The 26,043-nt window shown below is 50.7% G+C and overlaps 8 protein-coding genes across 8 annotated transcripts; 2 read left to right on the top strand and 6 right to left on the bottom strand.

Moving 5' to 3' along the window:
• Positions 1-393: 393 nt before the first annotated feature.
• BKA67DRAFT_540679 (uncharacterized protein) lies at positions 394-2,411 on the bottom strand (the record flags this gene model as incomplete). The annotated part of the gene is made up of 5 exons (XM_046100807.1): positions 394-998; positions 1,052-1,822; positions 1,878-2,168; positions 2,351-2,375; positions 2,409-2,411. The coding sequence occupies 5 exons, from the start codon at positions 2,409-2,411 to the stop codon at positions 394-396; spliced, it is 1,695 nt and encodes a 564-aa protein (XP_045953746.1).
• Positions 2,412-2,754: 343 nt separating this feature from the next.
• On the bottom strand, positions 2,755-6,504 carry BKA67DRAFT_582033 (uncharacterized protein). The gene is made up of 6 exons (XM_046103963.1): positions 5,946-6,504; positions 5,685-5,889; positions 4,546-5,637; positions 4,377-4,488; positions 4,050-4,313; positions 2,755-3,999 (listed from the first exon to the last, which is right to left on the bottom strand). Exons 1-6 carry the CDS (start codon positions 6,258-6,260, stop codon positions 2,958-2,960), a joined length of 3,030 nt encoding a protein of 1,009 aa, XP_045953745.1. The 5' UTR covers positions 6,261-6,504; the 3' UTR covers positions 2,755-2,957.
• A 174-nt stretch (positions 6,505-6,678) lies between these two features.
• Positions 6,679-10,343, top strand: BKA67DRAFT_582028 (SNF2 family N-terminal domain-containing protein). Its single transcript, XM_046103962.1, has 10 exons — positions 6,679-6,980; positions 7,029-7,290; positions 7,376-7,986; positions 8,043-8,144; positions 8,196-8,422; positions 8,471-8,504; positions 8,556-9,638; positions 9,695-9,880; positions 9,936-10,086; positions 10,144-10,343. The coding sequence occupies exons 1-10, from the start codon at positions 6,895-6,897 to the stop codon at positions 10,219-10,221; spliced, it is 2,820 nt and encodes a 939-aa protein (XP_045953744.1). The 5' UTR covers positions 6,679-6,894; the 3' UTR covers positions 10,222-10,343.
• On the bottom strand, positions 10,344-11,696 carry BKA67DRAFT_582027 (uncharacterized protein). The gene has a single exon (XM_046103961.1). It carries the CDS (start codon positions 11,458-11,460, stop codon positions 10,483-10,485), a length of 978 nt encoding a protein of 325 aa, XP_045953743.1. The 5' UTR covers positions 11,461-11,696; the 3' UTR covers positions 10,344-10,482.
• Positions 11,697-12,906: 1,210 nt separating this feature from the next.
• BKA67DRAFT_540675 (fungal-specific transcription factor domain-containing protein) lies at positions 12,907-15,519 on the bottom strand (the record flags this gene model as incomplete). Its single annotated transcript, XM_046100806.1, has 6 exons — positions 12,907-13,780; positions 13,840-13,997; positions 14,073-14,282; positions 14,330-14,745; positions 14,841-15,216; positions 15,361-15,519. 6 exons carry the CDS (start codon positions 15,517-15,519, stop codon positions 12,907-12,909), a joined length of 2,193 nt encoding a protein of 730 aa, XP_045953742.1.
• Positions 15,520-16,011: 492 nt separating this feature from the next.
• On the top strand, positions 16,012-16,896 carry BKA67DRAFT_639211 (40S ribosomal protein S15). The gene is made up of 2 exons (XM_046105729.1): positions 16,012-16,140; positions 16,206-16,896. Exons 1-2 carry the CDS (start codon positions 16,123-16,125, stop codon positions 16,647-16,649), a joined length of 462 nt encoding a protein of 153 aa, XP_045953741.1. The 5' UTR covers positions 16,012-16,122; the 3' UTR covers positions 16,650-16,896.
• A 2,042-nt stretch (positions 16,897-18,938) lies between these two features.
• BKA67DRAFT_428995 (alcohol dehydrogenase) lies at positions 18,939-20,508 on the bottom strand. Its single transcript, XM_046096861.1, has 3 exons — positions 20,210-20,508; positions 20,047-20,136; positions 18,939-19,992 (listed from the first exon to the last, which is right to left on the bottom strand). Exons 1-3 carry the CDS (start codon positions 20,265-20,267, stop codon positions 19,079-19,081), a joined length of 1,062 nt encoding a protein of 353 aa, XP_045953740.1. The 5' UTR covers positions 20,268-20,508; the 3' UTR covers positions 18,939-19,078.
• Positions 20,509-21,362: 854 nt separating this feature from the next.
• On the bottom strand, positions 21,363-26,020 carry BKA67DRAFT_582003 (ABC multidrug transporter). The gene is made up of 3 exons (XM_046103960.1): positions 25,502-26,020; positions 24,506-25,433; positions 21,363-24,450 (listed from the first exon to the last, which is right to left on the bottom strand). The coding sequence occupies exons 1-3, from the start codon at positions 25,619-25,621 to the stop codon at positions 21,473-21,475; spliced, it is 4,026 nt and encodes a 1,341-aa protein (XP_045953739.1). The 5' UTR covers positions 25,622-26,020; the 3' UTR covers positions 21,363-21,472.
• Between the last annotated feature and the right edge of the window lie 23 nt (positions 26,021-26,043).

Genomic DNA, 26,043 nt, shown 5'->3' with positions numbered 1-26,043 from the left:
CACATTTGATCACATTCTCCATTCCGGCCATTGGCACCAGTGCGCTGTCGATGACTAGCGCCCATGCCCGAATGTATCCAAGAGCATCTCAGCTGTAAAGCAAAGCCTGACACGAGGTCAAGTCGTTCAACGCCATGTCCGGCATCAACTGCTCAGGAGAACCCGTATTGGGCCTTTTTTTCATCGAAGTCGTCAATTTTGACCGGGTCGCTGCTGTTGCGGTTGAGGGTAGGGTGTCCTGCACGTACTGTTACGGCCAGGTGCACATAATCCTGATCGAAAACCGATGGACGACCGCTATCAATCATCTGACCTTACCGTCCATAATTGTCTGGTGTTTTTAGAAGACGCGAAAATGGCAGAATATTTAGTGGTGAGGAGGGCGGAGGTTGGCTAAATGTTTCGGAGAAACTCTCTTACTCCTGCTACAGATTCGCCTCTAACCTCATCCACCAGTTCACATCGCCAGTCCTCATCAAGTAAGCCCTCCAACCCTAGAATACGAACGTCAGTCAATTCGACAGTCTCCTCTGTCGCGTCCTGACGCTGCTCCAATAAGGCTTGGCTGTCCTCGAAGTCTTCTTGACGTCGCTCAAACTCATCTTGACGCTCTTCCAAACTGCCTGTGCGACCCAAGCATTTGTCACCCTCCTCTTGAAGCACTTTCACCTCGTCCCTTAGCATCTGAATATCCTGTTGTTGTTGGATGCCTTGTGCTTCGAGCTGCTCATTCTTCGCACTCAGAATTCTGACACTGTCCTCGAGCTTGTCGATTCGGCGTTGATATTGTTCGAGGAGGCTATGGACACGAGAATCGAATATCGCCGTGAACTCTTGGATTTGTCGAGTTTGCAACTCATCCTGCGGGCCAAAAAAGGTGACATGAGGAGAAGACGATTGCGGCCCAACCCTTTTCGATGGTCTCGAATCAGCACTCTTGCTGCTTGAGCGGAGTCGTTTGCCCAGCTCCTCGACCGGAGGCGCAACATGTTGGTGTGCTGATCTGAATGTCAGCGAATGGCGGTGAGGAGGATGCCTAACTGGTACGAACCCTGTTGGTACGCTGGCGGTGCAAGAGATGCCACGTCGTGTGACTGGAGACGGTAGCCTGGCGGACTGTCAACAGCTACGGTGGAGGCACATGATGCCGGGCTGGAGACAGACTCCGCGCCTTGGGTTACCACCTCTCCACCCTTGCCATTGTAAAGACGCGACGGGTCTGCTCTCCACTCCAACGCAGCGATCTGGGCGGCATCCCGCGGCTCTTTAATCGCATTGTGAAAGACGGCAAACTTAGACTTGGTCAAGACATCAGGACGCATATACACACAAAAGTCCAAAGCTGCGGCCAAAGAGGTTATAGAATTAAAGTTATGGAGCGCCTCGGCGTCGGAACGATCAATCTCGAAGCCCACCGGTGTGATGAGGTGGCCTGCCTTATACAGTCGAAAACGAAGACATACAAGGCGACGGACGCCGTCCAACTCGTTACGTACGATATCAAGTCCCGGGTCGCGGTGAGCACTGTCATGAGAGATGCGCTCAAAGGATGCGACACGGTCTGGTAGTATCTGCAAGTAAAGGGGGATCCCGTTGGAGACAACAAGGCTGAACCTGAAGAGAATCGAGGCTGATGGGTCGAAGCTTGCATCCAAGGTGACAAACTGATGCATCAGACCGAGACTCGACTGGCCAGTGTCCCCCTGCTCGTTCGTTCGATTCGGCTGTCCGGGAAAGACAGCAAGTACTCGGTGCGTGAACCGGGCGCTGCCATTCGGGATGGTGGCGGCCTTGGGCGGCATAACTCCAATCGCCGGCAAACCTAGACTGGCGTACAGAACAGACGGTTAGTGGAGGGCGGTAGTGAAATTACTTACAGGTGCCGCTCGTCTCGACCGGCCTTGCCAAACAACTGCCAGATGAGTTCCGCGGGTTGCCCGATCCTGGATCCTGTCCCGAATGGGATATGGACCAGTCGCACGATCGGGGCCGCGGGTGACGGTCTGTCTGCTGTTGGACAAGAGCCAGCCTGCTTGCCTGCTTCCACTCGTCTCGGCTGGTGCACAAAAGCAGGCAGATGAGTTCCGCGGGTTGCCCGATCCTGGATCCTGTCCCGAATGGGATATGGACCAGTCGCGCGATCGGGGCCGTGGGTGACGGTCTGTCTGCTATCAGCGCACAAGCAGAACGAGCGGAACGAAGCCGAAACGTAATGCGTATATCGTGCAATGGAAAATGGTGCGATATTGCGACGGCGATAGGTGTGGTAGGTGCAAATTGAAGGAAAAGAAGGCTGTAATGTTGGCAGGCGGCTGGTGGTGGTGGTGGATGATGATGATAATGCACGCACGTTCAAGTTTAAGTCTGCACGTGACCTGCAATATTGTGCTGCACGGGGTTAGACTAACCATTAAGACGCTAGGGGCTCATCTGGGCTTGTATGGCCCGTGCCCGTGTGCATGATCACTGCCAAGAAACTCCACTTTGTACTCACGATCTTGAGCTGTTGATAATACTACAGTTGGAACCTTTGCTCCGAAACAAAGTGACATGAACAAGCTGTTATCAGCTTGGCTGGAGCATCAGTACTTACACTTGTCACTATATCTGTAGGCAATACATTTCCAGGAAATCCTGGCAATTATCGTCATCTGTTGCTCGAGGAGCACTAACGAAGCGTGCAATCGCAAATGGCAACTGAGTGGCTGATTAGATACCAATGATACGATTCATCACGACAACCACAAAGCACCATAGCAAACACGATGGTATTAGACGAGTATCTAGCAACGTCTATGACCCTGCATCCAGGAGTTAGAATAGCGATCAACGAGCAATGTAGGTGCGCGCCCATTTTCACGTTCCCATACTTCGAGTACGTTCTATGGGCACCTGTTGTCAGTGTGATCCTAACGAAACAACATTTTTCTTTCCATCTGGACCTGTTCAATTCTTCCTCATTTCCTGAGGTGTAGTTTCTCATGTCTCCTCAAATCATTGACTCTCGTGAACTTCTTCCCGCAGTTCTGACACTGATATGGCCGCTCCCCAAAGTGACTACGCGTATGACCAGTAAGGTTGATCTTGCGCGTAAATTTCTGGCCGCATATCTTGCAGTCAAACTTCGCCTCGTTGTTTTTCTTCTTGCTCAGCAGCGGGAAGGCGGCCGGCCCCTCGGTGAAATTCATGTGATAGTTCTTCTTGTGTCTCTCCAAATCCTTGTTCGAGATGAATCCAGCTGCCCCGATACCGCAGCCAGGGATTGTGCACTCGAACGGCCGATCGTGTCTATTGATGTGATGCTCGCGTTTCTTTTCCTCCTCGAATCCTTCATAGAAATATCCACAGCGGGTTTTCGGGCACTTGTAAATATTCTTGCCGTAGTATTCGTTCAGCTTGTCGGCTTCGTTACTGCCCTTGACAGTGTCGAAGAAGGCTTCGATCACTTTTCGGTTTTCTTTCAGTATCTTTTCCATTTCCTTCAGGCTCGGTTTGTTTCGGTTGTCGATATGTTCTTTCTCATGTTTCTGGATGTGGATCCAAAGATTCAACAGCATGGGGTGGAACGGCATGTCTTTGAGACTGTCACATTCCTTCTTGGCATGCTCTTCCAATTCTTTCGTATTAGGACGCGCAGACGTCGATGGCTCCGGCTCGTCCTCCGGCGTCGAAGAGTCCTGATCATCAATGGAATCCTGGTACCTGTGTATGAACAAGTCTAGGATCTTGGCAAACTTCACAAACTTGGCATGCTTTTCGGGGTTGGCTGCATCCATAGAAAGCAGGTGCTCTGAAATGTGGACCACTTCGGCAATATGGTAGAACCACTGTGACACAGCATAGTCCTGGAAGGCATAAAAGCCATCTTCGGCGAATTGCTTCTTGATAGGCACAGTAAGGCCGCTCTCAAAACAAGGGAACGTCAGGTATTGCATGCATAATGTCGCAAGGTCAAATTGAACCTCAGCTCTATTGACAAACTGGCTTTTCAGAATGTACCTAGAAGGTGTCAGGGAAGGACGAAGAAGCTGGGTAATGATGACGCATACTCATGAGCAGTGTGGTGTATGAGTTCTACCTTGTTGCCCGGCTTGACATGTACTAGAGTCCCACACAATTCTTGTACATCCGGAATGAACTTATTCTGCTGAAACTCTACCAGCTGGTCATGTCTCTCGATCGACACAATGGCTTGCATTTCGTGCCAACGAAGGGTACGCCCCGCACATATGAGCCAGCCGAAAATCGATTTAGTCTTCTCCCACTGCTCGACATCCTGGTTCTTTCGTATGCCGTTGATGATGCGATCATATCTGCTATACCGTCAGTTTCAAAGCCACACACTCGAAAACGTGAATAAGAGTTCGTTGGCGTACGCTTGCTGGAGGTTTTGGGGAAAGCGCCGAGTATCTAGCTCCTCCAAGAGGGTCTTTTTCTGTATGACTTGTGCAAGGTTATTGAGTACCAGCTCAGCAAAGAGGAACATTCCTGCAATGTGTCAGCCAGTATTGGTGGTCTTTATTTTTTTTATTTAAAAAAACCAACCTAGAGCGCCCTTGGCTTTGTTGCACGTAAGATCTCTGATCCGGTCCATTTCGTTCTTGGTCAAGTTGAGCGCAGGTGGAAACTGTGACAGTCGTTGTGTGACATAATTGGATATAGCTTCCTCGTTGTCTTTCGATTCAATCTTGACAATGTTGGCAGTTGTTGTCTCGCATGAAAGAGGCCTCTTGATTTCGGGCATATCACGACTAACTATTAGGAGACGCAGCCTACCAGGCTCAGTGTTATCTTGTCGTGCAACGACTGCAGTAAGGATCGGAAGCGATTGCTTGATTTCAGGTTTTTCGCACTCGTCCAGCCCATCAATGATGATATATTGATGTGGTATGATCTCGAAAAACAGCTCCAGCAGAGATTTTGCAACCTCGTAGGTGTTGAGCTTTTGGCCAGGCTGACCGGATCCATATTTTTTGTCGTGGCAATACGCTACAAGGTGTCTAAACTTTTCGTCGCTTCGGATATGCATAAGCTGCTGGCGTAGAAGCCCTCTAAACATGGCGAGACAACTCGACGATTCCGGTTCTTTGCCTTTGCAATAAAAGTATATTGTCTTGAAAGGGGCACCTGCTGAAGTGCACTCCGTGCATCGGTCGATCAAGTGGGATGCCAATGTAGACTTCCCTGCACCCATGCTTCCGTTGATCCATACTATGGAGTGCGTCGGTGTTGGGACACTCATCCAATTGTCAATCGCATCGTTCTTCTGAATCCAGTCGCATGTCCCAGGGTACGTACGACGCACAGTAGAACAATGAGTGTGCGTATCTTCTGAAGTGTTCTGACTACCCGAAACCCATTTTAGTGCCTCATCGGATTGGTTGCGAAGGCGTTCCTTTTCCTTATTCTCGAAGTCTTGAGCTCGTTTCCTACTTTCGCTCTCAAAGTGCAAGATCTGAGTACGGAGTTCCCAGACATCGTCACCGTTCAAGTCGCCATTCCGCCCAGAAGAGCGTCGATAGTCTAGCTTGCTCTCTCCCAGCTCGATCATATCCTTCTGGGCCGCCATGCTGGCTTCGAGCGAGCGTATTTTGTTGTCAAAGTCTTTCCAGGCCGACTTGAAAATCTTCTTCCGGCCTTCACACCGTCAGATATGTTTCTAAGCTGTAGATAGCTCAGCGTACCTCTTTCTGAAAATTGAGTGAAACATTGATATGCTCCTGCGTGAAAATCCAATATATCCTTGTACAACGCGACTAGGCACTTTCGCAAACCTGTGTGTTTGGTAAAAAGACATTCTAGCTTGCGAAGAGTTGGCATCTTTCGACCCAAAGTTTCATAGGCGTGCAGTAGACTGTCGAGGCCTTCCTGAGAAAAGTTTGATGCTATCTGCCATAGTGTTAGTGAGTTGCATGCTATCTATGGCGCATATCACTGCCACGTACCGACAACAAGAACTGCATCGCACCCCACACATATGAAAGGTATGATCCAGCGTCCATGAAATTTCGCAGGGCTATTTGTAGTTCTTCCAGTTTGAGAAGAAACCTTTCCATCCGGCGCAGATTCAACATGGCCTTCAGAAGCTCTTGATCTCGCTGGATGCGAAATATTTCAAGTTTCACTTCTTGACTGGACATGACCTCAAATCTCTGCAAGTTGCGCTGCGATATCTTTTGTTTGAAGGCCTGCAGGGCCTCACGAAAGGCCGCCTTGGTCTCTCGATCACCATCATCGTCAATCGGAAATGCTGGCGCCATGCTACTATCAATGTACCAGGTCGCAAACTGGGCTACCTGAAGGTAGGATACCTATTCTCGCAACACGCGAAGTGGAATTTACCACGAACTATCCATTTCTTCAGCAGTTCAAACTGCCATGCGCCGCACGGGGAAGCGATCGTTTTCCGATTCGGCCATCGCTGAGGCTGAGCGCGGCATATGCTCAGCCCCCTTCTCTCATAATAGTCGGGCGTTGTGATACTGAGTGCTACTGCACTGCAAAACTAAGGCAGAAAGCGAGGCGTCATGTGCGTACCTGACCAAAAGTCCCCAGCGAATTAGCTGACTTAATTGCCGTGGACCTCGGGGGCTTACTGCAGCTATCCAAGCGCCTCGCTAACTGATAGGTGGCCAGCTGCGACTACCCCTGCGCCGCCTCCACTGCAACCTACAGGGTCGTCGACCAAGTAGAAAAACTACATGCACTTGGTCTGGTCTACCGAACATGCGAAAGTGGTTCGCCTCAAGGCAACGAGGCTAAGTTTGATATTGCTACCCGACATTTCAATGCTGGGCTTTTTGTACGATAGCAGCATGGAAAGGCGTGAGAGTTGGCTTTCGAGCCTCGGCCCACGAATACTGAGTTCACGTACCTTTTCTGCTACTGCAAACAATGGCACTTTCAGTGAAGCGCTTATTGAATCACGAATCGTCCGAAGGTGACGGGACCCGGCTGCGATTTTCTAATGGCCATGATAGGTATGTGCCCTCCAAGGCCATACAAGAACATGATTGACCTTGCAGCAGTATCTTAAACCGTAGCGAAGAGCAGACTGGTGGGCCATTCACCGAGTGGTTCGACCACATTGATCTCGGAGGTGAAGGAGTCGAAAATCCGGCTTTCAATGCGGATTTTCAGCAATGGGCAGACGACACGATGCCGCGGGGGCGATATTCGTCTTCGTCTGCTGACGATGTCGAAAACGTAGATAGAGGAGACTCTCAAGACGAGCGCGGTGATGCAGGAACGGCCCATGGCACACGCCCTGGAGACATATGCTATGGAATGGTAGGTGGTGCGACTATTGATGAAAACATATGTCGAAAATCAGGACAGTTTAATGCAACAAAAATTTGGCTAACTCCTCACATAGCTTCACAATGTAGATGTGAAGGTCGTTGGGGACATGAGTGTGCTTGACGCAAAGCTGAGGCCTACACAAAATACAACCCTCAACCAACGCTTCCAGCTCAAGGATAAAACTGATCATGTGCAATTGAGTTTTGCGGATGGTACCGAATTTGGCTACTTGCGCGGCAATTACACAAAAGGTCTAGCATCCTACCTTGCATCGCCGACCCTCTACTTCGAGGCAATTGTTGGCACTGATACTCTTAGAGAGACTATTGGTCGCGCGGCAAAACCCTCTGAAGCACTTGTGAGGGTGAATATCAACGTGTATGGCCCGCCGAGTGAGGCAGATGACGTCGGGGCACGTCTGTCTGAACATAAGCTGTGGCTGCAAAAACCGGACCACCTTTTCCGTGATATTGAATACAAGAACCCTCAGGTCTTGGAGTTTGAAGACCTCGACTTGAGCTTGTTGGACCAGCCTATGGAATTGCTAGAAAGAGGACGGGCCAAACCACGAACCGAGGAGGATCATCTCCTCCAAACTGTGCATCAGGTCTATAACTCAACAAGAAGACAGGATGGCCTTGCTCAAAGAGATGTTAGTGGCCATTTCAAGACCAAGATGTTACCGTAAGCGAACTATTTTAAATTCACTGACCAACGATATTCACTTACAGTCTTGACAGGCATCAAACCAAAGCTTTGAATTTCATGATACAGAGAGAAACTGGAGAAATCGATGAAGAGTTTCGGCTCTGGAGAATGGTCGTAGTGGAAGGTGTCACCAGGTAGGGATCCAGAGCCTGATTAAATATACATTTACACTGATTCTAAAACAGTTACTCTCACGCAATCACTAAGAGCAAGTCCAGAGTACGACCAGACGAAAAAGGTGGTGGAATTCTAGCGGACGAGATGGGCATGGGAAAGTCTCTGTGTATTCTCTCATTGATCGTTGAGACCCTCAAGAATGGAGAAGAATGGGCCGTAGCAAGAAGATCGCCAGACGAAATCAGTCAAGTTAAAGGCCACACCCGTGCAACGCTGATAGTTGTCTCTTCAGCACGTAGGTCCTCTTCTCACTAAATTGTGGGATCAAGCTGACTGTCTCTAGTCCTCATAAACAACTGGTGTAAGGAAATCGAAGAGTATGTGGAATTTTATGGTTGACAAAGCATTTTGGATTGATTATGTACTAGGCACCTGGAAGATTCGCTCAAGATCATCCGCTACCATGGCCCAAGCCGCCCGAAAGACAAGACAGGGTTGGAAGCTTTAGAAAATTCCGACATAGTCATAACTACGTACAACACTTTGGCGAAAGAATTTAGCACAACTGCAATCAACAGGACAAGTCTGCTGCATGAAATCGAGTGGTACAGAGTGGTACTAGACGAAGCGCATATCATCCGACGACAAGCAACCACCTTCCACAGAACCTGTGCGGAGCTCAAGGCGAGATCCAGATGGTGCCTTACTGGGACGCCCATACAGAACAAACTAGAGGACATCGGTGCACTGTTCTGTTTCATCAAAGCCAAGCCGTTTGACAGCATGGCAGTTTTCCGAAGATACATCGTCGTTCCTTTCGAACAGAACGAGGACAGGACGGCGATAGACAGACTCGTCCAGCTAAACGACTCGCTCTGTCTGCGCAGAACGAAAGAACTGCTCGACCTCCCACCTCTGAACGAGTCCGTCAGGCGGCTGGCTCTGAATGAGGGGGAGCGGAAGCAATACAACAACACGAAGGAGATCCTGTTCCGGAAAATCCGGCAGAAGGCGGGCGAGCATGAACAGACCAGCAAGTTCGGCATTTTCCAGGCGAACCTTCAGTTGCGCATTCTGTGCAACCACGGCACCTTCCAGCAGACGTTCTCGTGGCAGAGCGAGCGTAGCCTGCGGGACATCAAAGAAGCCATGTTATCAGCAATCGGCGGCAGTGCACAGGTCAACTGCGACGGATGTGCTCAGCCGATGCCGGTTCTCGGGTCCAACAAGGTCTACAACAACTTTGCGGAGAAGTGTAATCATGTTCTGTGCCTCGAATGCCTCGACCAGACTGCAGCGGCCAAAGGGTCGGGGTCCGGGCGGCAACATTGCCCCCTGTGTTTGGTTTTCAACAAGGAGGCTGTCGACATCGAGATGACCGACGACAGCCAAGGGTCCAGGGGAGATGACGGCGAGCTCGATGATGCCCATTACTTCCGCGTCGGAGGCCACTCGACCAAGATGAACGCGCTCATATCAGATGTCGAAGAGGACTTGAATAAGACGAAAAGGTGGGGGCCCTTGCTTGCCTTTAGACCTTGATGATAAGGTGACTAACATGGCACAGTATCATCTTCTCCTGCTGGACGCGCACGCTGAACCTGGTGGCCAAGCATTTGGAGCGCGCCAATATCCCCTTCTCTCGGATCGACGGGGAGTGCCCTTTATCCAAGAGACAGAAAATCCTCGACGACTTCGAGAAAAAGTCAGGCAATCCAGTCCTAATCATGACGACGGGCACGGGGGCCTTTGGGTAGGCAGCATCGGGAAACAGTCTATAGGAGAAATTGGCTGCTAACAAGGAGCAGTTTAAATTTAACATGCGCGAACCGTGTTTTTATCGTGGAGCTGCAGTGGAATCCCAGTGTCGAGAGCCAGGCCATCGCTAGAGCCATTCGTCTCGGTCAGGATCGGCATGTCTCTGTCATTCGATACATCATGATCGACACTGTTGAGCAGGTAAGTTGTTTTCATGGTTACCGATCAATTCTGGAGCCCAAAGGCTCACATCAGCAGGACATGCAATCGCAGCAGCAACGTAAGTTGAGGATGGCGCAGAAAGGTTTCGAAGGTGTAATGGATGTAGAGGAATGATCCCTGCAAGAGGCACAAGGATTGGGTTGCTTATTCACGATGGGGCAGGTTGTCAAAATAAAACAAAAAACTGGAAATAAGAAGCACGTATTTGTTAGTGGTTTGGGTAATAGATATATAATACGTCAGATTTCGTTGATAGATCGTGCTGCTGAGGTCTTGACTTAACAAAGACCATGTTTTCGCATAAATTCCACTAAAGCCTAAGAACTCATCATTTCGGACCATCTGATGCAATTCAGCCTCCCTCCCGGTGCATTTTTATGCAGCAATCAGTCTCGCTGTATCAACTCCACAGTAACCAGTCCCGAAGCCGGCATCACTGCTGCTCAGGAAGTAACACTGATGAGCAGCTCCATAGGACTCATCAGCGACGAAGATGGCGTAGGCGCAGTCTTGATATACGGAGCACGCTTCAAGGCAGCTGCTAAGATCTGGTTGCTCAGAGCGGGAAAGCGAGTTAGAATCAGTTGCTCCATAAAGGCTGTTGGAGGTAATTTCCCAGACGAGATCGTTGTCCGTCTGGTATTGTGTCGTCTCAGATGAGCATGTTGGAGTTGCTGCAGCTGAGCTTGTGGTAGAAGTGCTGGATACGGTACTGGAGCTGCTGCTGCTGCTCTCGGATGTTGTGGACACTGCCTCTGTCACCGTGAGCACGGTGGTAACAGTTGCTGTGCCGCTGACTTGGGCAGGAGCAGTCGCGACACTAGAATACAAAGCAGTGCTGGTGGCCGTGACAGTGACAGTAGTGCCGACGAGACATGAGCAAGCGGCTTTCGCAACGGACGATGGGCCAGAGATCAGGCTGGATAAGAGGTCGGCCTTCTTGGCTGATGACGAGCTTTGAGCGACATGGTAACCTGTCGACTGAGGGATATGATATGCCGTTGAGTTCGCTGAGTATACCGGCACGGACTGCGAGGCCGGTGTTCCTCGGCATTTGCCCCGCTTAGCCTTTGCTGGGGAAACGCTGGACGTCGGGATCACCGTCGACAGCTCGGTGACAGTAATGGTCGCAAGAGCTTCCGTAGTCAACGTAGTGGTGACATACGTGGTGACGGCGGAAGCAGCATATGCCGAAGAGCAATAAGTTTGCGCTGCAGGATAGTGGGACAGAGCAGAGTAAGCCGTGTAAGGGCCACCCTTGCAAACGTCGCCAGAGCGAACTGCAATGGCAGTCGCCGTGTTGGTAAAGGCAAAGGCAGTAAGCCCAGCAGAAACGAGTGTGGTGAAGAACATACTTCAAATTGGTAAAGAACGACAAGCCCAAATAGGCATGAGAAACAGGAGGACTAAAGCCGACAGACGTGAGATCCTCGTCTGAGCAAGAAAGTCGTCTCGAATGCGCGCGCGCGACAGGACATGATCAGCGTTATATACGTAAGCTCAATGATGCTCATTGAAATGAAGAGGAGCATGTACCCTGGCAAGGGGCGCCCGACCAGCCAGGATGGGATTAAAATAATTGAATCTCATTTCGTTCTATGTCGGCTGCTGCCGAGGGCATGTTCTAACGGGTGATAGTGCTACTAGCACGCATCTAACCCCCGTCAAGCCTGTCAACATACCCGCTAATTCATGCTAGCCACTGGCTGACAGTTGGCCTGTGCAAGCCTGTGCTAATGAATTAGGCATTTTCCAGGCTCAAAAAGCTAATTTAATTTTTATCCCCGCCATTGGAGATTCCAGGCTTCTCCGCCATCCATGTCATCCTGCATCAACACATGAGTAGCGGCCTCCAGATCCGTCCGTATTTCCAAGTGCCGATATATGTGAAGGGGAAACCGATCGGCTGCCCCTCCAAACAATTGATATCAATTCATTCGCGGTGTTCCGATGTTCACAATCATTGGGAGAACAGGGCAGTGCTCGGGAGGATAATGTTTTTAAGGCTAGGGTCCAGCTGCTCCAGCGAGATACCACTCTGCGTATCCTTGCGAATGTGGCCGGATCCAACGGCCAAGTCTCCATTCGACTCAATTTCGCTCCACTGTGATCGCCGGTAAGACTTCTTAAAAGTGTTTTCGGCTTTTGCTTTATCCCTTGAAGCAGGATTTTGCGCTGCCAACACTAAGCGTCGCGAGCCCCTTGCATGGCAGGAAGCATCACAATAGGCTAAGTGAGCCGTGGCGGATACAAACGACGCCGTAAGCAATTCTGAACAGCTTTTCAAATGATAGAATGATTCACGGCCTCGTTGACTGGGAATTTGAAGGGGAAAAAAGAAAAAGAAAAATCCTACTTGAAGCAGGAGCTGTAACTTCACAATTGACGCGATGATGACATTGTGAATGCAGTTGGTCCACCATGTTCTGAGATGCCTCGGAGCTGTGGGAACAAAATCACCACCCGCCTAGGATAGAGAAGATAGCCACAGCGACCTTCTGCATCACACCGATATAGAATTTCAGGTCTTGCGGTATTAGTAGAAGTATCAGGAATGTATCGGCTGAAATATTGGATACAATTTTTCAAACAAGATTATATTCAAATCAACCACTAGGTACACTCTTTTGAAGCAAGGTTCCCAAATGGCTCGGACCAGAATACTACAATCGGTCAGCAACAGAGCGCTTGGGCTGAGCCAGCTACAACTTGATCAAGTACCATACTTACTGACGAGATGGACCGCATTGCAACACAGCCACCTACGCAGGAGGTCGGAATTCTGATATGCGCGAAGACCTATGAGTTCGGCAAATCAAACGCTGTGCTCTCTAGCAAAACTTTCTCCCAGTGTTCATGATTGAGAATATCATCTGTCTCAAAACCTGGCCAATATGGCGTATCGAACATGGTTATCTGATCATACATGGGAGGCTCGGCTGCCAGTAAATGTCCAGCCCATCCTGGTTCATCGGCCACATCATTTCTATAGTCTTGTGAGAATGAAAGGTTTGGTGGATCCTCTTCTGGCCCCACAATTGTAAGCCCGGAACTTGGTCGGCCTTCTATGACAGCTAGGTCGAGCTCTTTGGTCTCATTATGAGTCGTGGTAGCACGGCGGACCATCTTCAGAAGGTTCTGATAATACCTGCGGGGCGGGGTCCACGACACGGACAGCTCATGCAGCGTACGGAGACAGGGACGAATCTTGTCAGCATTGCTGCCATCAGCCGTATGGTTAGAGCAGTTCGAGAGTTGCAGAATCGCCAGTACCGCGCTGAGAGTACAATGCGTAGCTGATATTGGACTCCTTCGAAAACTGCCGAAGCCTTCGCGGTAGCGATCGCCAAGGGTGGAAATGTTTTTCGCAGCTTCCAGAGTGAGAGCCACAGCCTTTTCTGGAAGCAAGCTACTCGACGGTTCGTGTTGCGTTGGTCCCTTTCCCGACTGGTGGTTGTGCTGTTCAACAACGAGAAATGGCTTGGCGAGGAGGATAACGGTAGTATGATAGACCATGCAAAGTGTAATGGCTTGGGGAAGTGTATTGACCTTGTCAGCCCTGATGGGTTTGATTTCTGGCGACAGGGTGTAGAGCCAACTCTTGAGTGCGAGAAGAGTCGAATCAAAGAAACTCTGCCTCTGAGCTCCTTCAGGCAGCTTCTTTGGTGAATACCTTCCGGTTCCGTCAGTTAGTGTGACGGGGTAAAGAGAGCTGGTGTTGTGTGACCTTACAAACTGAGCAAAATACTCTCTAGAATCTGACAAAGGGTGCTTAATGCGTTTTGAAGGGCGATCAGAAGTGATCGATCCACAGTTGTCGGGTCCTGGTGATTTTTGTGCCGCGTGCTCGGCTTTTGTACTGAAGGCAGGCCGACAGCTCCTTGGAAATCCTATGTCGAGATCATGGCACGGTTAGTTTGTGTTGAGAGCCAGTTGAAAGAATGCCGAAGGTTGATATCTCTTACCAGCATAGTGCAGAGACGACCAGTGTAACTTGCAAAGAGTTTATCAACACAATACAGGGACCAGTATATTTGTCGACGCAATTCGGCTTCTTCAGGGCTCATGCAGTTTGACTCAACAAGAGCTCCAGGGTCTAAATGCAAACCCATGTCGAGAACTAATCGGCTCGCCATTCCCTGATGCAGCCAGCCTGCGGCATCGTAGCCGAAAGCCTACTAGGATCAGGATAGAGACTGGTGGATTGGGCAGTGTCACTTACCACATACACAGTGCCCAACACAGCGACTGATTGCAAAGTAGTAATACTGGGCTGGCGAAGATCGACGCGCAAAAGCATCTCGGCTTCCTCAAGAAACATACGTCCTGCCGTGTTAGCATCATGGCGGTCCGTTCGCACCTCCATTCGGTCACTGTGACGGGACGCAACTGCCAGAATGCTGTTCAGGAGCAAGGGGCTGTAATAGCGCCCATTGGTTCTTTTGCTCTCCCGAAATAGCCTCTCGTCCACAACCGGAAACCATGGCTGCTCCCATGTAAAATATAGGTCAAGTAGATGAGACTCCAACTCTCCAGACAGTGGATTATTGTCGCCCAATATGTTGGCATTTGCGATCGACTTCTGCTCGATCTGTCCTATGGCGGCTGTACGTTGCGGTACTCCTTCTTGGCTGCAGTCTATACGTGTTTGCGATTCACAGTCAGAACAGAACCTTCCAACACAACGAGTTGCGCACAAGCAATACGCAAAGCGCAATCAGCCAAATACCGACCTTCAAGGCTCTGAAAATCAAGACGGCCACTTGATGGACCAAAGTAACGTGCCTGGCCATCACGGTCGAAGTTGAGAGATTCGTCGAGAGTCAAGGAACCTTCAAATGCGCCGCAGAAATGATCCAAGGTTGTGGGAGAGCCGTCGGCGGCAAGTGAAGTAGTGTTTGCCGGCGCAGTCTTGTCTTGTTCTAGCCGGGCAATAGCAGCGTCAATGTTGATGGAATGGAGTTGCAGAATTCGCTCGAGGACATGGATCCGAGCCTGCAGCATTCGAACATAGGACTTTGGAGCAGTGCCCCTGGCATCTTCGTCATCGGCCGTCTTGCACACCAGGTTGCGAGTAGCGCAGCGAGCACATGGTTTATTTCCGTCGCACTGGCGGGTTATCAGGATGGGTACGAGACTTTGCGAGAGATGTGCAGGTGGGTTGCATTCAAGACAGGAGATGTGGACGCGCCACGCCCTGCAACTGTACTCGAGCTTTTGGGACAAACTCATAGCATACACCAAAAGACATACCTTCGCGCGACGTCGTCGACACTCATCACAAGCTCTAGCTGCGTACTTGCTGCGAGGTCTTGCCGACTTTGCTTTTGGGGGTGATTCTCCAGTGGCGGGTGAGTTTGTTGCTCCTCCGCGAGGGCGACCGCGTGGTGACTGCGTGCTACCACTTGCCATAATCATCACTCGGTCACTAGTCTAGCAAATATGTACAGTCCAGCTCTGATGGGCCGCGTGCATTTGGTCATGGCAAAGCAGGGGTCATTTCTTATTGCAAGCCAAGTGATACGACTATGGCAACGGTAACGGTAGCTGTGGCAGGCCGATGCAGCATGCTTTGCGCCCAGGTGTTGGACTTTTGAGGCTTGGAATACGCGGACGGAATTTACATTCCGCCACTGACTCGACGATATGCAGCAACCAATCGCATGAACTTGATTGACCAGCCTGTTCGTTCCTCTGTCCACCGTGCACAAGAGATGGTGGACATATGGACGCTAGACTAGTCCAGTCCAAGTACGTAGCAGCGCAGCAGAAGTGGCCCGGCGATTGAGCATAAAAGAGGGGCCAACAAAGGGCAGCTGGCCGGCAGCTGTGTGGAGACCGTCTTGGATTTTCTGCCGGAAGCCCTACTCGCAGACTCGCAACTTGCACCAATTTGCAATTTCTAAAAAAAAAAGAAGAGTGTTTGGCCATTGATTGCGACGAGACTGCCGCACACTTTACTTCCCCCCACCGGAACTTATCACGATCAATCCTGTCGCAGTGCCCGCAAACAACATGGCTGACACCGACTACGTATGTCCACTTGAAGTGTTTCTCGGTGAATATTGCAGAATTGCTGACCATGCTCCCGATTCCAGGACCCCGTTGAGGCCGCTGAGCTCAAGAAGAAGCGCGCATTCCGAAAGTACCAGTTCCGTGGTGTAGACCTCGACAACCTGCTCGAGCTTGGCTCTGACGAGCTCCGCGATCTCCTCCATGCTCGCGCTCGCAGAAGAATCTCCCGCGGTCTGAAGCGCAAGCCCATGGCCCTGATCCGCAAGCTCCGTGTCGCCAAGCAGAACGCTGCACCCAACGAGAAGCCCCCGGAGGTCCGAACACATCTCCGAAACATGATTGTTGTCCCCGAAATGATCGGTTCCGTCATCGGCATCTACAACGGAAAGTCCTTCAACAACGTCGAGATCCGCCCCGAAATGGTCGGCCACTACCTCGCCGAGTTCTCTATCTCTTACACCCCCGTCAAGCACGGTCGCCCCGGTATCGGTGCCACCCACTCGTCTCGTTTCATTCCCTTGAAGTAGGCGATTCTCTCACGGCCAGTCTTGGTGATAGGAGGCAGCACAATCCTCTTGCAATGCCCGAGTGATCGGATCTATATTAGGTCAGGGTTCTGGCGGACACCGGGGACTCCTTTTCGAGTTGTCATGGGATTACTCAGAAGCTAGTGGCATGGGGAGGAAATAGCAGCAGGAGCTCATACGTAGACGATAGTCTATGCTACGACCAATGGCAGTGCTGCCCCGCAATGAATGAAATGCACATGATCTCACCTGGTCTCCAATCTGCATCGAGAAGAGAAGTGTCCGTTGATTTCTCTCAAAAGTGACTTGGTCCAGATGTCGTCCACATAGCAAGTGAACCAAAGCATCTAGTGCTGCAAGTTCACCATCCGCCACCCGCACCTGTGAATGTGCTGATCTAACACTTGTCTGATTTCCTATTGGGTTCTGTCGTGCTCCTTGACTATCAGTTTGCTCCAATTGACCCGAACAACCAAGGACAAATTTCTATCAAGCAACTACGAGGAGAGTAAAATCTGGTCTGATCATTGATGGTCCGCGATTCGAATTCCAGCAAGGTCACCCGAAAAAACGAGGAAAGTTCTGCGATATATCGCGCCAAAATAACTGCGCTACAAAGAACATATTTGCTAGTCCCCGAAACGAGACCTTACAATCCTGGAACGTCGGGCTGCAGGCCGACAAAAGCGTCAGGGACTTGTCAGCAAGATGAGAGAGTCCTTCCACTCCCGTGGTTTGGGGGAACTTCTCTATGGAGCTGGGGTTGAGGTCCCATCGACAGAGCCGGGGGGGCGTAATATCGAGTGCCTTGTTATGAACTCGAATACCCAAGGAGGGGCCGCTCCAGGTATCTTTCTGCACCTCCATGGTGGAGGCATGGTTCATGGTCGACACGACGTGTAGGTCGTGCCTGGAGATGACATGAACCACGGCGCCCCTCTTCTCGGTCGTTTCTCGGACGCGTTCGGTTGCCTGATCTTGTACGCTGGGCAACAGACTTGCTCCCGAACATCCATTTCCACTGTCGACACAAGATTGCTTCCACGGTGGCAGACCATCACCGACCGCGGCATTTTGATAGCCCAAACGGAAGCATACACTTCGTCGGAGGCGAAGTATTTTGATCCTGACCTTTCCAACATTTGCTCGGGCGAAGACGTGAAAAATGACTACCGATAAATTTCATTACAGTCCGTAGGCGTATGTTTGACTATCTGGCATTGTATATGTTCTACCATATCTACGGCGTCCCTTCCAACTTCGGAAGCACCGAGGGTCTCGTGCTGTCTTATGGCTTGCGGTCCCGGTCGGTCCTGCCCGGCTCTGTGCTGTGCCTGACACGGTATGTGCCTCAACCAGGGGAAGACAGGGGTCCTTCGCAACCTGTTCATCCCCCTCCGACAGCTCAACAGACTCCATTATGGAGTCCTGCAGGCAGCTCGAGACTGGGTTTTGGAATCTTGGCCACGTTGGATTCCGAGCTCGGCCAGGACGGCCTGTCCTCTAGGAGATGACACGATCTCGAGGTCGGCCCACTGGCGGATCGGCCGAGGGTCCCGCTATCGTGCGAGCTCGGCCCGGGCACACCACGCGCCTTCATTGAGATCTCGATCGGACGATTGCTGTGTGGAAGACACCGATATTGCGGAGCAGTTTCTGCCAGAGCTGAGACGAACTAAAAAGGGGTAGGGAAGGGGGGGCCAAGAGTTAGAAAGAAAGAAAAATCTGTCATGCCATAGAGGCATAATTTCTGTCAATTGATGGTCATACTAGGGAATATTCAAGACGCTGTCATACCGTCAGACAGTTTCTTGAACCTGGCTATACCGTCCTGCCACTATTGTTTAACAGCTAACGACAAACGAGAAAGTCCTCAGCAGGGGTTAGGTGCGATTAACGCCACATAAGTTCGAATCGATGATACGCTGGCCAGTAGCTCAAGCACATATATACAACAAGACCTGATGGCTGCGGGAACTGCTCAGACCGAGGCGTTATATCCTGGAAACCAGGATCCCGTATGATTAACTGTTGAGGCTTTATATTCTGCGGCACTCGTCCGAAGTGGAAGTCGAATTATGAAGCGCATAGCCAAGGCAAAAAGTGGCGTGATCGTTTTGCTGGACAGTACTTTTAACGTTTGCAGCACTATTATTTCTTAGCGCCTGTGGAAAGTAATACTAGAATGTATATCCGTGTATAGCAGCTAGAAAGCGTCCACTGCAATGAGAAACGTTCATTTTCAGCTTGCCGCTCATGTGGACGAAGGACCGGGCAGCTTTTACTAATCAGTCCATCAGTATGGCGAAACAATAAGTAGCATAATTTGATTCATTTGTAGATTATTTTCATTCCTCTTAGTAATACCGCATTAGCCGTCCACTTAAACTCCGGACCAGTTGGATATCCTCTATCATCTAATATAAGACTTATTTGCTAGTATCAACAACGTAGCGACCGGCGATCTCGCCCTTTTCCATCAAGTCGAACACGTCCTGGAGTTTGCTCAGGCCCACGGTCTTGAAGGGTGCCTTGACCAGGCCCCGTGCGAAAAAGTCGATGGCCTCCACCGTGTCCTGGCGGTTTCCGACGTACGAACCCTTGATGCTGATCATCTTGGTCACTGTGTCAAAGACAGGTGCTCTGAGGTATGCATTTGCGGGCAGACCGACGCAGACGATGGTACCTCTGCTGCGGACGTACTCGGCGGCCTGCTGGAAGGGCTTCTCGCTGACGGCCAGCACGATGACGGCGTGGGGGCCAAAGCCGTCGGAAGTGGCCTTCTTGACGTCCTGGACGAGGTTCTTGGAGGTCAAGAAATCGACATATGTGGTGGCACCGAGCTGCTCGATACACATCTTGCGCTTCTCCTCGCCACCGTCGATGGCGATTGTGTGCACACCCATGGCCTTGGCATATTGAAGGGCCATGGAGCCGAGGCCGCCACCTGCACCGATGATCGTGACAAACTGGCCGGGCTTGACACCGGACTCCTTCAGGGCCTTGTAGACCGTGATACCAGCGCAAAGCACGGGTGCAATGGCCTCGAGGTCGCACTCCTTCGGGATGCGGGCGATGTGGTTCGCCTTGGCGATACAGTATTGTTGGAACGAGCCGTCTACCGTGTAGCCCGACAGCAATGGTTCGGGGCACAGGGGTTCTTCGGCCTGCCTGCAGTAGTAGCAGTCCATACAGGAGCCGTTCAACCACTTGACTCCGGCGTGGTCGCCAATCTGGACATCGTGGACGAGCTCGCCCTTTGCAACGACTATACCAGCTCCTTCGTGACCACCAACCAAAGGCATTTTGGTTGCCAGTGGCCAATCGCCCTTCATGGCATGAACTATCAAATTAATCAGATGACGTCATTTTTAAGTGTGACGAAGTTCTAGCTTACGATCTGTGTGGCAGACGCCACTGAACTTGATGTTAATCAAGACCTCATCGGGACCGGGTTTCTGGACAGGAATTTTCTTGAAGACAACAGCTAAGATTAATCGGTCAGAATCCGCAAGGTATTGCACCGAGTGTGTACAGGGAGGGTTTGGGAGCCAACTTACGTCCGCCTGTCTTCTCTACTACCTGCGCCCATTGTTCTTGCGGGATGTTCTGCGACATTTTGATGGTTGTTTGTTTTTGGATTGCTAGAAAGACTTATGTAAAGCGCTTTATATAGTAAACTGAGCGGATCTATGGCTTGACTAATCGTGAGATCGTGATGAGAGAATGGGACTTTGATGGCAATGCCTTGGATCGTACGATTGACTGGTGTTTATATAGTCGGGCCGCACGCTCAGCTAGCTAGCGAGACCCAAGTCTTTAAGATCTCCCCGCATTCCGCACGAGCATGGAACACACTCCACAATCTGGTTCCTGATCATAGTTTTTACCAATCTGTAGGATCGAACCTGTAGATGCGTCCTCCGGCCAGTCAGATACCTCGTCAAAACCTTGTCAATACTGTGTTTGGCCTAGAGGTTCTTCTCCACGAGTTGAGGAGGAGCCAATGTCTACCCCTCATCGAGCTGCCTCTGGCTTAAAGCCGCAAGCTCATGAATCGCCAACATACATAAGTCTCCGGACGACCGGTGATGGAGCTCTATGCTGTTCCTCCTGTGGAGAGTATGCACCGTCAGATACTCGTCAGCCTCTGAGGCGCTTCTCAATGAACCCGGGGAAGTGCCGGTGATAAGAGCGGTTTTGACCGAGCATCGTGGTTGGGTATGGTCCCAACTCCCAAGTGTAGATCATGCTAGGGCGGCCTGCCGGCCGTTAAAGTTGGAACGCTTATGCGGGCAGGGCCAATGGCTACAGGGGATAGACAGCCAACAAAGACGCTGAATCACCGACCCGGCAGCTCCCGTCAACAGGGGCGCTGGCAGCGCCGGACACGAGGAAGTTGATGAGCAAGGAGCATCGTTCGACTATCTGACCATTATGCCTCACTAGTCTCGTTTGAGGGGTAGATGAGGGTCCAGACTCCACCAAAACGCCGGCCGGCCGAGATGTCACGATGCCCTTATCTCATGATAATCTCTCTGTATGTATCAGCTGCTCAGCTACTGTGATCGTGATTCGATAATGGCCTCACCAGTTTTAGAGCTACCGTAGCGTTCCCCGGATTTTGGGAAGCCACTATCGGGGCTGACAGGCCGTTTGACAGATGCATTGTTTTACTGTCTCGCTTAGACAGCACCGAACCGAGACGTGGGAGAAACCCAAATTGGAACGCAAAGAAGCTTCTAACTCAATAATATTACTACGATGCATGTCTATAATTGGCCAATTGGTGGTCGGTAAATATCAGTAGGCAACTCAGCAGTTCAACCCAGTGTCTGGTGGAGAACATTGACCCGATAACTTTCACTCCTCTGCAACAACTCCTCGTGGGTACCCTTGTCCACACACTTTCCATCCTCGATCATGAAGATCACGTCGGCCCTACGGATGGTATGCAGCCGATGAGCTATAGCGATGACCGTGATGCCTTTAGTTGCTTTCTCCAAGCCATCTTGAAGTAGTCGCTCTGACTCGGCGTCCAAAGCGCTGGTGGACTCATCCAGTAGCAACAGTCGCGGTTTTCGGACCAGCGCTCTCGCAATGGCAAGTCGTTGTTTCTGTCCTCCCGAGAGCCGACCGCCTCCGGGGCCGCATTCGGTCTCATATCCATCCGGCAATGCCATGATTGTGTCGTGGATATTTGCCAAACGAGATGCCTGTTCTATCTCGGTGTCCGAAGGGTCGTAGCCTGGACGGGCTCCTAGTGCAATGTTGAAACGTACGCTACCGTCGAACAGAATGTTGTCTTGTGGAACAAGGCCGATGTCATCTCTGAAAGCTGGCTCCTTCTTGGCTGCGATGTCCATGCCGTCCACCTCAATCACTCCAGAGCTTGGATGGTACATTCGCTCCATCAGAGATATGATAGTCGATTTACCTGCACCACTTGGCCCAACCAGTGCGCAGAACTGGCCCGGCTGGATATCAAGGCTCAGTCCTTTGAGCACTTGTCGGTTGGGACGAGCTGGGTAAGAGAACACAAGCTCATTGAAATTGACTCGCATGCCGCCTTCAATCTGAGGACCTGGGCTCTTCATCTCAACAATTGATTCGGGGTCCTTCTCAGAAATATGCTTTTCATCAAGAGTTCTGCTTGAGCCTAGGTCGATCAAGCTGAAAATACGTCCAGCGGCTCTACCAGCATTTCCCACCTCTGGAGCAAGTGTGAAAAGCTCGCCCCACTGCTGTGCACTTACGAGAAGGCAAACAAGAACAATGAAAAATTGGGTCTGGGTGTAGTAGCCTTCAATGATCTGTTTTGCGCCCCACCAGTAGGCAAGTGCATAGATGAGGTTCGCAACACTGTATGTCATCGCCAGGAAAAGGTTGGCCCAGATACTGGTCCTCAAATGATCTTTGCGAGGGTATTTGAGAGCTCGCCAGTAGGTTCCCAAAACTTCTTGTTCAAGTGACAGGGCTGCCACCGTCTTGATGGAGTTGACTGCTTCTACTGTGATGCCTATAGACTTGGAGAAAGCCTTTTCGTGCTTTGCAGCAAATTTTGCCAGTAAGCGCATCTGCATGATGCCGGCGCCCAGCATGAGGGGAAGCACAGCCAGGCACACGAGTGCAATCCTCCATGCTAAGATATGTGATAATATCAAAGCGACAAGAAAGTTGACTGCAATTGAGAAGAGAGTGCCAATGATCGAGCCAGTCAGAGAACCAAGAGCGCTAGAATCAGCTGTGATGTAGCTGAGCAGTGTTGAAGGGGTCCTGCCTTCCGATTGATGCCATTGAACGTCTTGTTCCATCAACGATCGTAGGGAAAGTGTTCTCACAACATAGATAACTTTTTCGGCAACATATCCGAACGAAGACCAACTGATCACGTTGGCAAAGAACTCGATGATAGCCAGAATGAAGAACATAAGACCGAAAAAGGCACCAGAAGATCTGATGTAGCTTGGTTCGTTGCAGGGACTGAGGGCTCCGACTGTGTTGCCGAAAATGGCAGCGGAACCTGAGTAGGCACCTCCAACCACGGCAGACCCTGCGAATGCGAACAGCAGGAACAAAGCATGAGGGCGTGCATAACGTCCGATAGTCTTGAAATTCGCCATGCTGGATTTATCGGATTTTGTGTCTGGATCTGGCTGCTGTTCTCCCTCAGATTGGTTGTTGGCGTTCGTGTCTGATGTGATCTCAATCTCTTTCGTGGGCACTTGGCTGAATTTGTGCACATCTTCGTCAATATCCTTGGATGAAGTTGTGGTGACACTAGATGTTTCGGAGGCAACGTTCTGCAACCTCACGAGTGCAGCGTATGCATCATCCTTGGCCATAAGCTCTGCATGGGTTCCTTGCTCAATGACTCGGCCGTTTCTCATAACGACAATGTTGTCTGCAGTCTTGACCGTCGCGAGCCTATGAGCTATTGATATAACGGTGCGGCCTGCCGTGGCCTGATCGAGACCTTTTTGAATCCTTTGCTCACTAGCTGAGTCCAAAGACGAAGTGGCTTCGTCCAGCACTAAAACCCTTGGGTCCTTGACAAGAGCTCGTGCAAGAGCGACTCTTTGCTTTTGGCCGCCACTGAGGAGGTCACCATTGGCACCTACATTTGTAGCGAGTCCAAACTCCAGACTACCAAGGAAAATACCAGCATCAGCCAATGCTGCAGCATTCTGCACCATCTCGAGGATCTGGACAGCAAGGTCGCCGTGGGCCATGGCCGCAGCCTTCAGATCCTGACCATTCCGGGCATCCTCGGCGATGTTTGCAAAAGTATTACTAAGCAAAATTGGCCGAAAGATGGCGTGTTCGGGTCGTGACGAGTTTACCAAACCTAGCGCGATGTTCTCTAAGATGGATCGCTCAAGGAGCAGGGGGTCTTGTTGAACCAGACCTATGTGACTCCTGAGTTCTCGTACGTTGATGCCTTGAAGATCTTTACCGTCCAAGTATATCGAACCTGATTCGGGATCGTATAGTCTTGTAAGGAGTCCAGCGATGGTAGATTTACCGCTTCCGGACAGACCGACTACGGCAGTGCGCTTTCCTGCTGGGAAATGGAGCGAGACATTCTGAATAACAGGTACATCAGGGCGAGACGGATAGTTGAAAGCAACGTTCTTGAGTTCGAAGTCTCCTTCGCAGGCGGGGGGTGTGTCGCTCGATGACTCGATGGTGCCATCAATTCGAGACTGTCGGTCAATGTCTTCCCTCAACCGCGTGAAGGACGACGACGCGGATGCAAAGATTTGAATGAATGGTGCCATTTGACTCAACACGAGGGTGCCTGGAATTTGTCTTAGTCAGTAAGCATCTTGAATGCTAGGGATTTAGAAACTTACCATCGACGATAATGAAAATGATGGTATAGGTTGTGCCGACACTCATGCCCTGTAGCTCACCACTGACGACATCCGCAATTGCACGACTTCCTTGCCAATATGCGAGGCCATTGGCCGCGTATCCAAGGAAGTACAACATACCAGATTGTATGGACGTCGCAATAGCCTTCTTGATTCCATCGCTACGGGCCAGATCCAGCTGCTTGGTAAATTTTCGCTCCAGTTTGCTGTTAGCCCTGAACGCCTGGACTACCGTGATGTTTGCCAGACTTTCTTGTGCGACAGATGCAGCTGCAGCCATATGCTTTGAAACAAGACCTGAGTACTTGCCGATGAAATGTCCCCCAAGAACGCCCATGAGCATGAAAGCAGGAAGCAGGGAAACAAGAATACCAGCAAGCTTGGCATACTTGATAAACGCAACAATGTATGCAGTCACGAACATGGAAAGTACTCCAAGTACCACGCCGACCTTCTCTGAAGTGCCCTGTTGGATCGTCTCGATATCGGTTGTGAGTCGTGAAGATACATCTCCGGCTGGTAGTTTCTCAAAATACGAGACCTCTTGCCTCAAGAGAGATCTAAAGTACTTTGCTCTAAGACGATGTGCTAAGCGGTTTCCGAAGAGGTTCCAGCTCACAATGTAAAGGTAGATGGCAACGAACTGGGCAATTGCAAGATATACAACCAAGAGCACCTTTGAGTTGACACTCGATTGGTAGTCACTTGCATCCGTTGCGGACTCATTGGCGCAAGTTGCAGAGTTGAGGTTATCCAATAGCTGACCGAAAACAATTCCTATGAGGGGAAACGGCACACCCGCTGCAATAGAAGAAAATATGCCCACTAGGAGCAGGAGAACATCGACAAATTTCGGTTCGGCGTAGAACAGAAGACGAAAATAGTTGAAAAAGCCCCCAAAGACACCCTTCGTCAGGTTCAGTGTGTTAATTCAAAAAAATAAAACAAAAAACAGCTGTGGACGTTTGGACTTACGCCGGATGAAGACTTCGTCTCGTTCGGTTTAGGGGCATCTGCCGAGTCTGCTGGGGGCGGCGGAGGCGCGAAAGTGACAGCGCCAGCCACCTCGTTCTCTTGAGTTGCTTGTCCACTCATATCTTCGGACAATAGCTGAAGATGGCAAGAACTTCAAATCTCATTGCGAAGGCTATTCACCTTGTACAATCAATCATAAAAGAAAAGTCTTCGCGCCGAGAAGACGTGTAATGTTGTTCAAGCGGGCCCGGAAAAAAAAGAAGCTTGTGCCACTTTCCCAGACCCCATTTTGGTCCGCCCGCCCTGAGTTAGGTAAGTCGATCGCAAAGTGAGTTTTAATGGGCTCGGGGTCTTCCTGCAGTTACGATGATGTAACGCTTAATATGGGCGCCCGAGGTACAGCAATGTACCTAACTGGCAGTTGACAAGCCCATGTCGCCGAACCCGGGGCATCTCTCCACCTCGTAGGGGCTTGGCCCGGATGGAAGAGGAATTTGACGAGATGATGCCCACCATAGCGCCATCTGATAAGATTGGATAAG

The sequence above is a fragment of the Truncatella angustata genome (genome assembly GCF_020726525.1).
Source record: "Truncatella angustata strain MPI-SDFR-AT-0073 chromosome Unknown BKA67scaffold_9, whole genome shotgun sequence".
Lineage (NCBI taxonomy): Eukaryota > Fungi > Ascomycota > Sordariomycetes > Amphisphaeriales > Sporocadaceae > Truncatella > Truncatella angustata.
The sequence above is the reverse complement of the archived record's forward strand: the minus strand, read 5'-3'. Positions and strand labels throughout refer to the sequence as shown.

Bases quoted from the DNA above. Each gene is read 5' to 3' on its own strand.
- BKA67DRAFT_428995 (XM_046096861.1), bottom strand. From the start codon at position 20,267: ATGTCGCAGAACATCCCGCAAGAACAATGGGCGCAGGTAGTAGAGAAG. The intron at 20,137-20,209 runs GTAAGTTGGCTC...GATTAATCTTAG, and splicing joins AGTAGAGAAGACAGGCGGAC to CTGTTGTCTTCAAGAAAATT. The intron at 19,993-20,046 runs GTAAGCTAGAAC...TTAATTTGATAG, and splicing joins TGGCGTCTGCCACACAGATC to TTCATGCCATGAAGGGCGAT.
- BKA67DRAFT_582027 (XM_046103961.1), bottom strand. From the start codon at position 11,460: ATGTTCTTCACCACACTCGTTTCTGCTGGGCTTACTGCCTTTGCCTTT.
- BKA67DRAFT_582033 (XM_046103963.1), bottom strand. From the start codon at position 6,260: ATGGCGCCAGCATTTCCGATTGACGATGATGGTGATCGAGAGACCAAG. The intron at 5,638-5,684 runs GTACGCTGAGCT...GACGGTGTGAAG, and splicing joins CACTCAATTTTCAGAAAGAG to GCCGGAAGAAGATTTTCAAG. The intron at 4,000-4,049 runs GTATGCGTCATC...GACACCTTCTAG, and splicing joins ATACACCACACTGCTCATGA to GTACATTCTGAAAAGCCAGT.
- BKA67DRAFT_582028 (XM_046103962.1), top strand. From the start codon at position 6,895: ATGGCACTTTCAGTGAAGCGCTTATTGAATCACGAATCGTCCGAAGGT. The intron at 8,505-8,555 runs GTATGTGGAATT...ATTATGTACTAG, and splicing joins TGGTGTAAGGAAATCGAAGA to GCACCTGGAAGATTCGCTCA. The intron at 9,639-9,694 runs GTGGGGGCCCTT...AACATGGCACAG, and splicing joins GACTTGAATAAGACGAAAAG to TATCATCTTCTCCTGCTGGA.
- BKA67DRAFT_582003 (XM_046103960.1), bottom strand. From the start codon at position 25,621: ATGAGTGGACAAGCAACTCAAGAGAACGAGGTGGCTGGCGCTGTCACT. The intron at 25,434-25,501 runs GTAAGTCCAAAC...AACCTGACGAAG, and splicing joins AGACGAAGTCTTCATCCGGC to GGTGTCTTTGGGGGCTTTTT. The intron at 24,451-24,505 runs GTAAGTTTCTAA...GACAAATTCCAG, and splicing joins CATTTTCATTATCGTCGATG to GCACCCTCGTGTTGAGTCAA.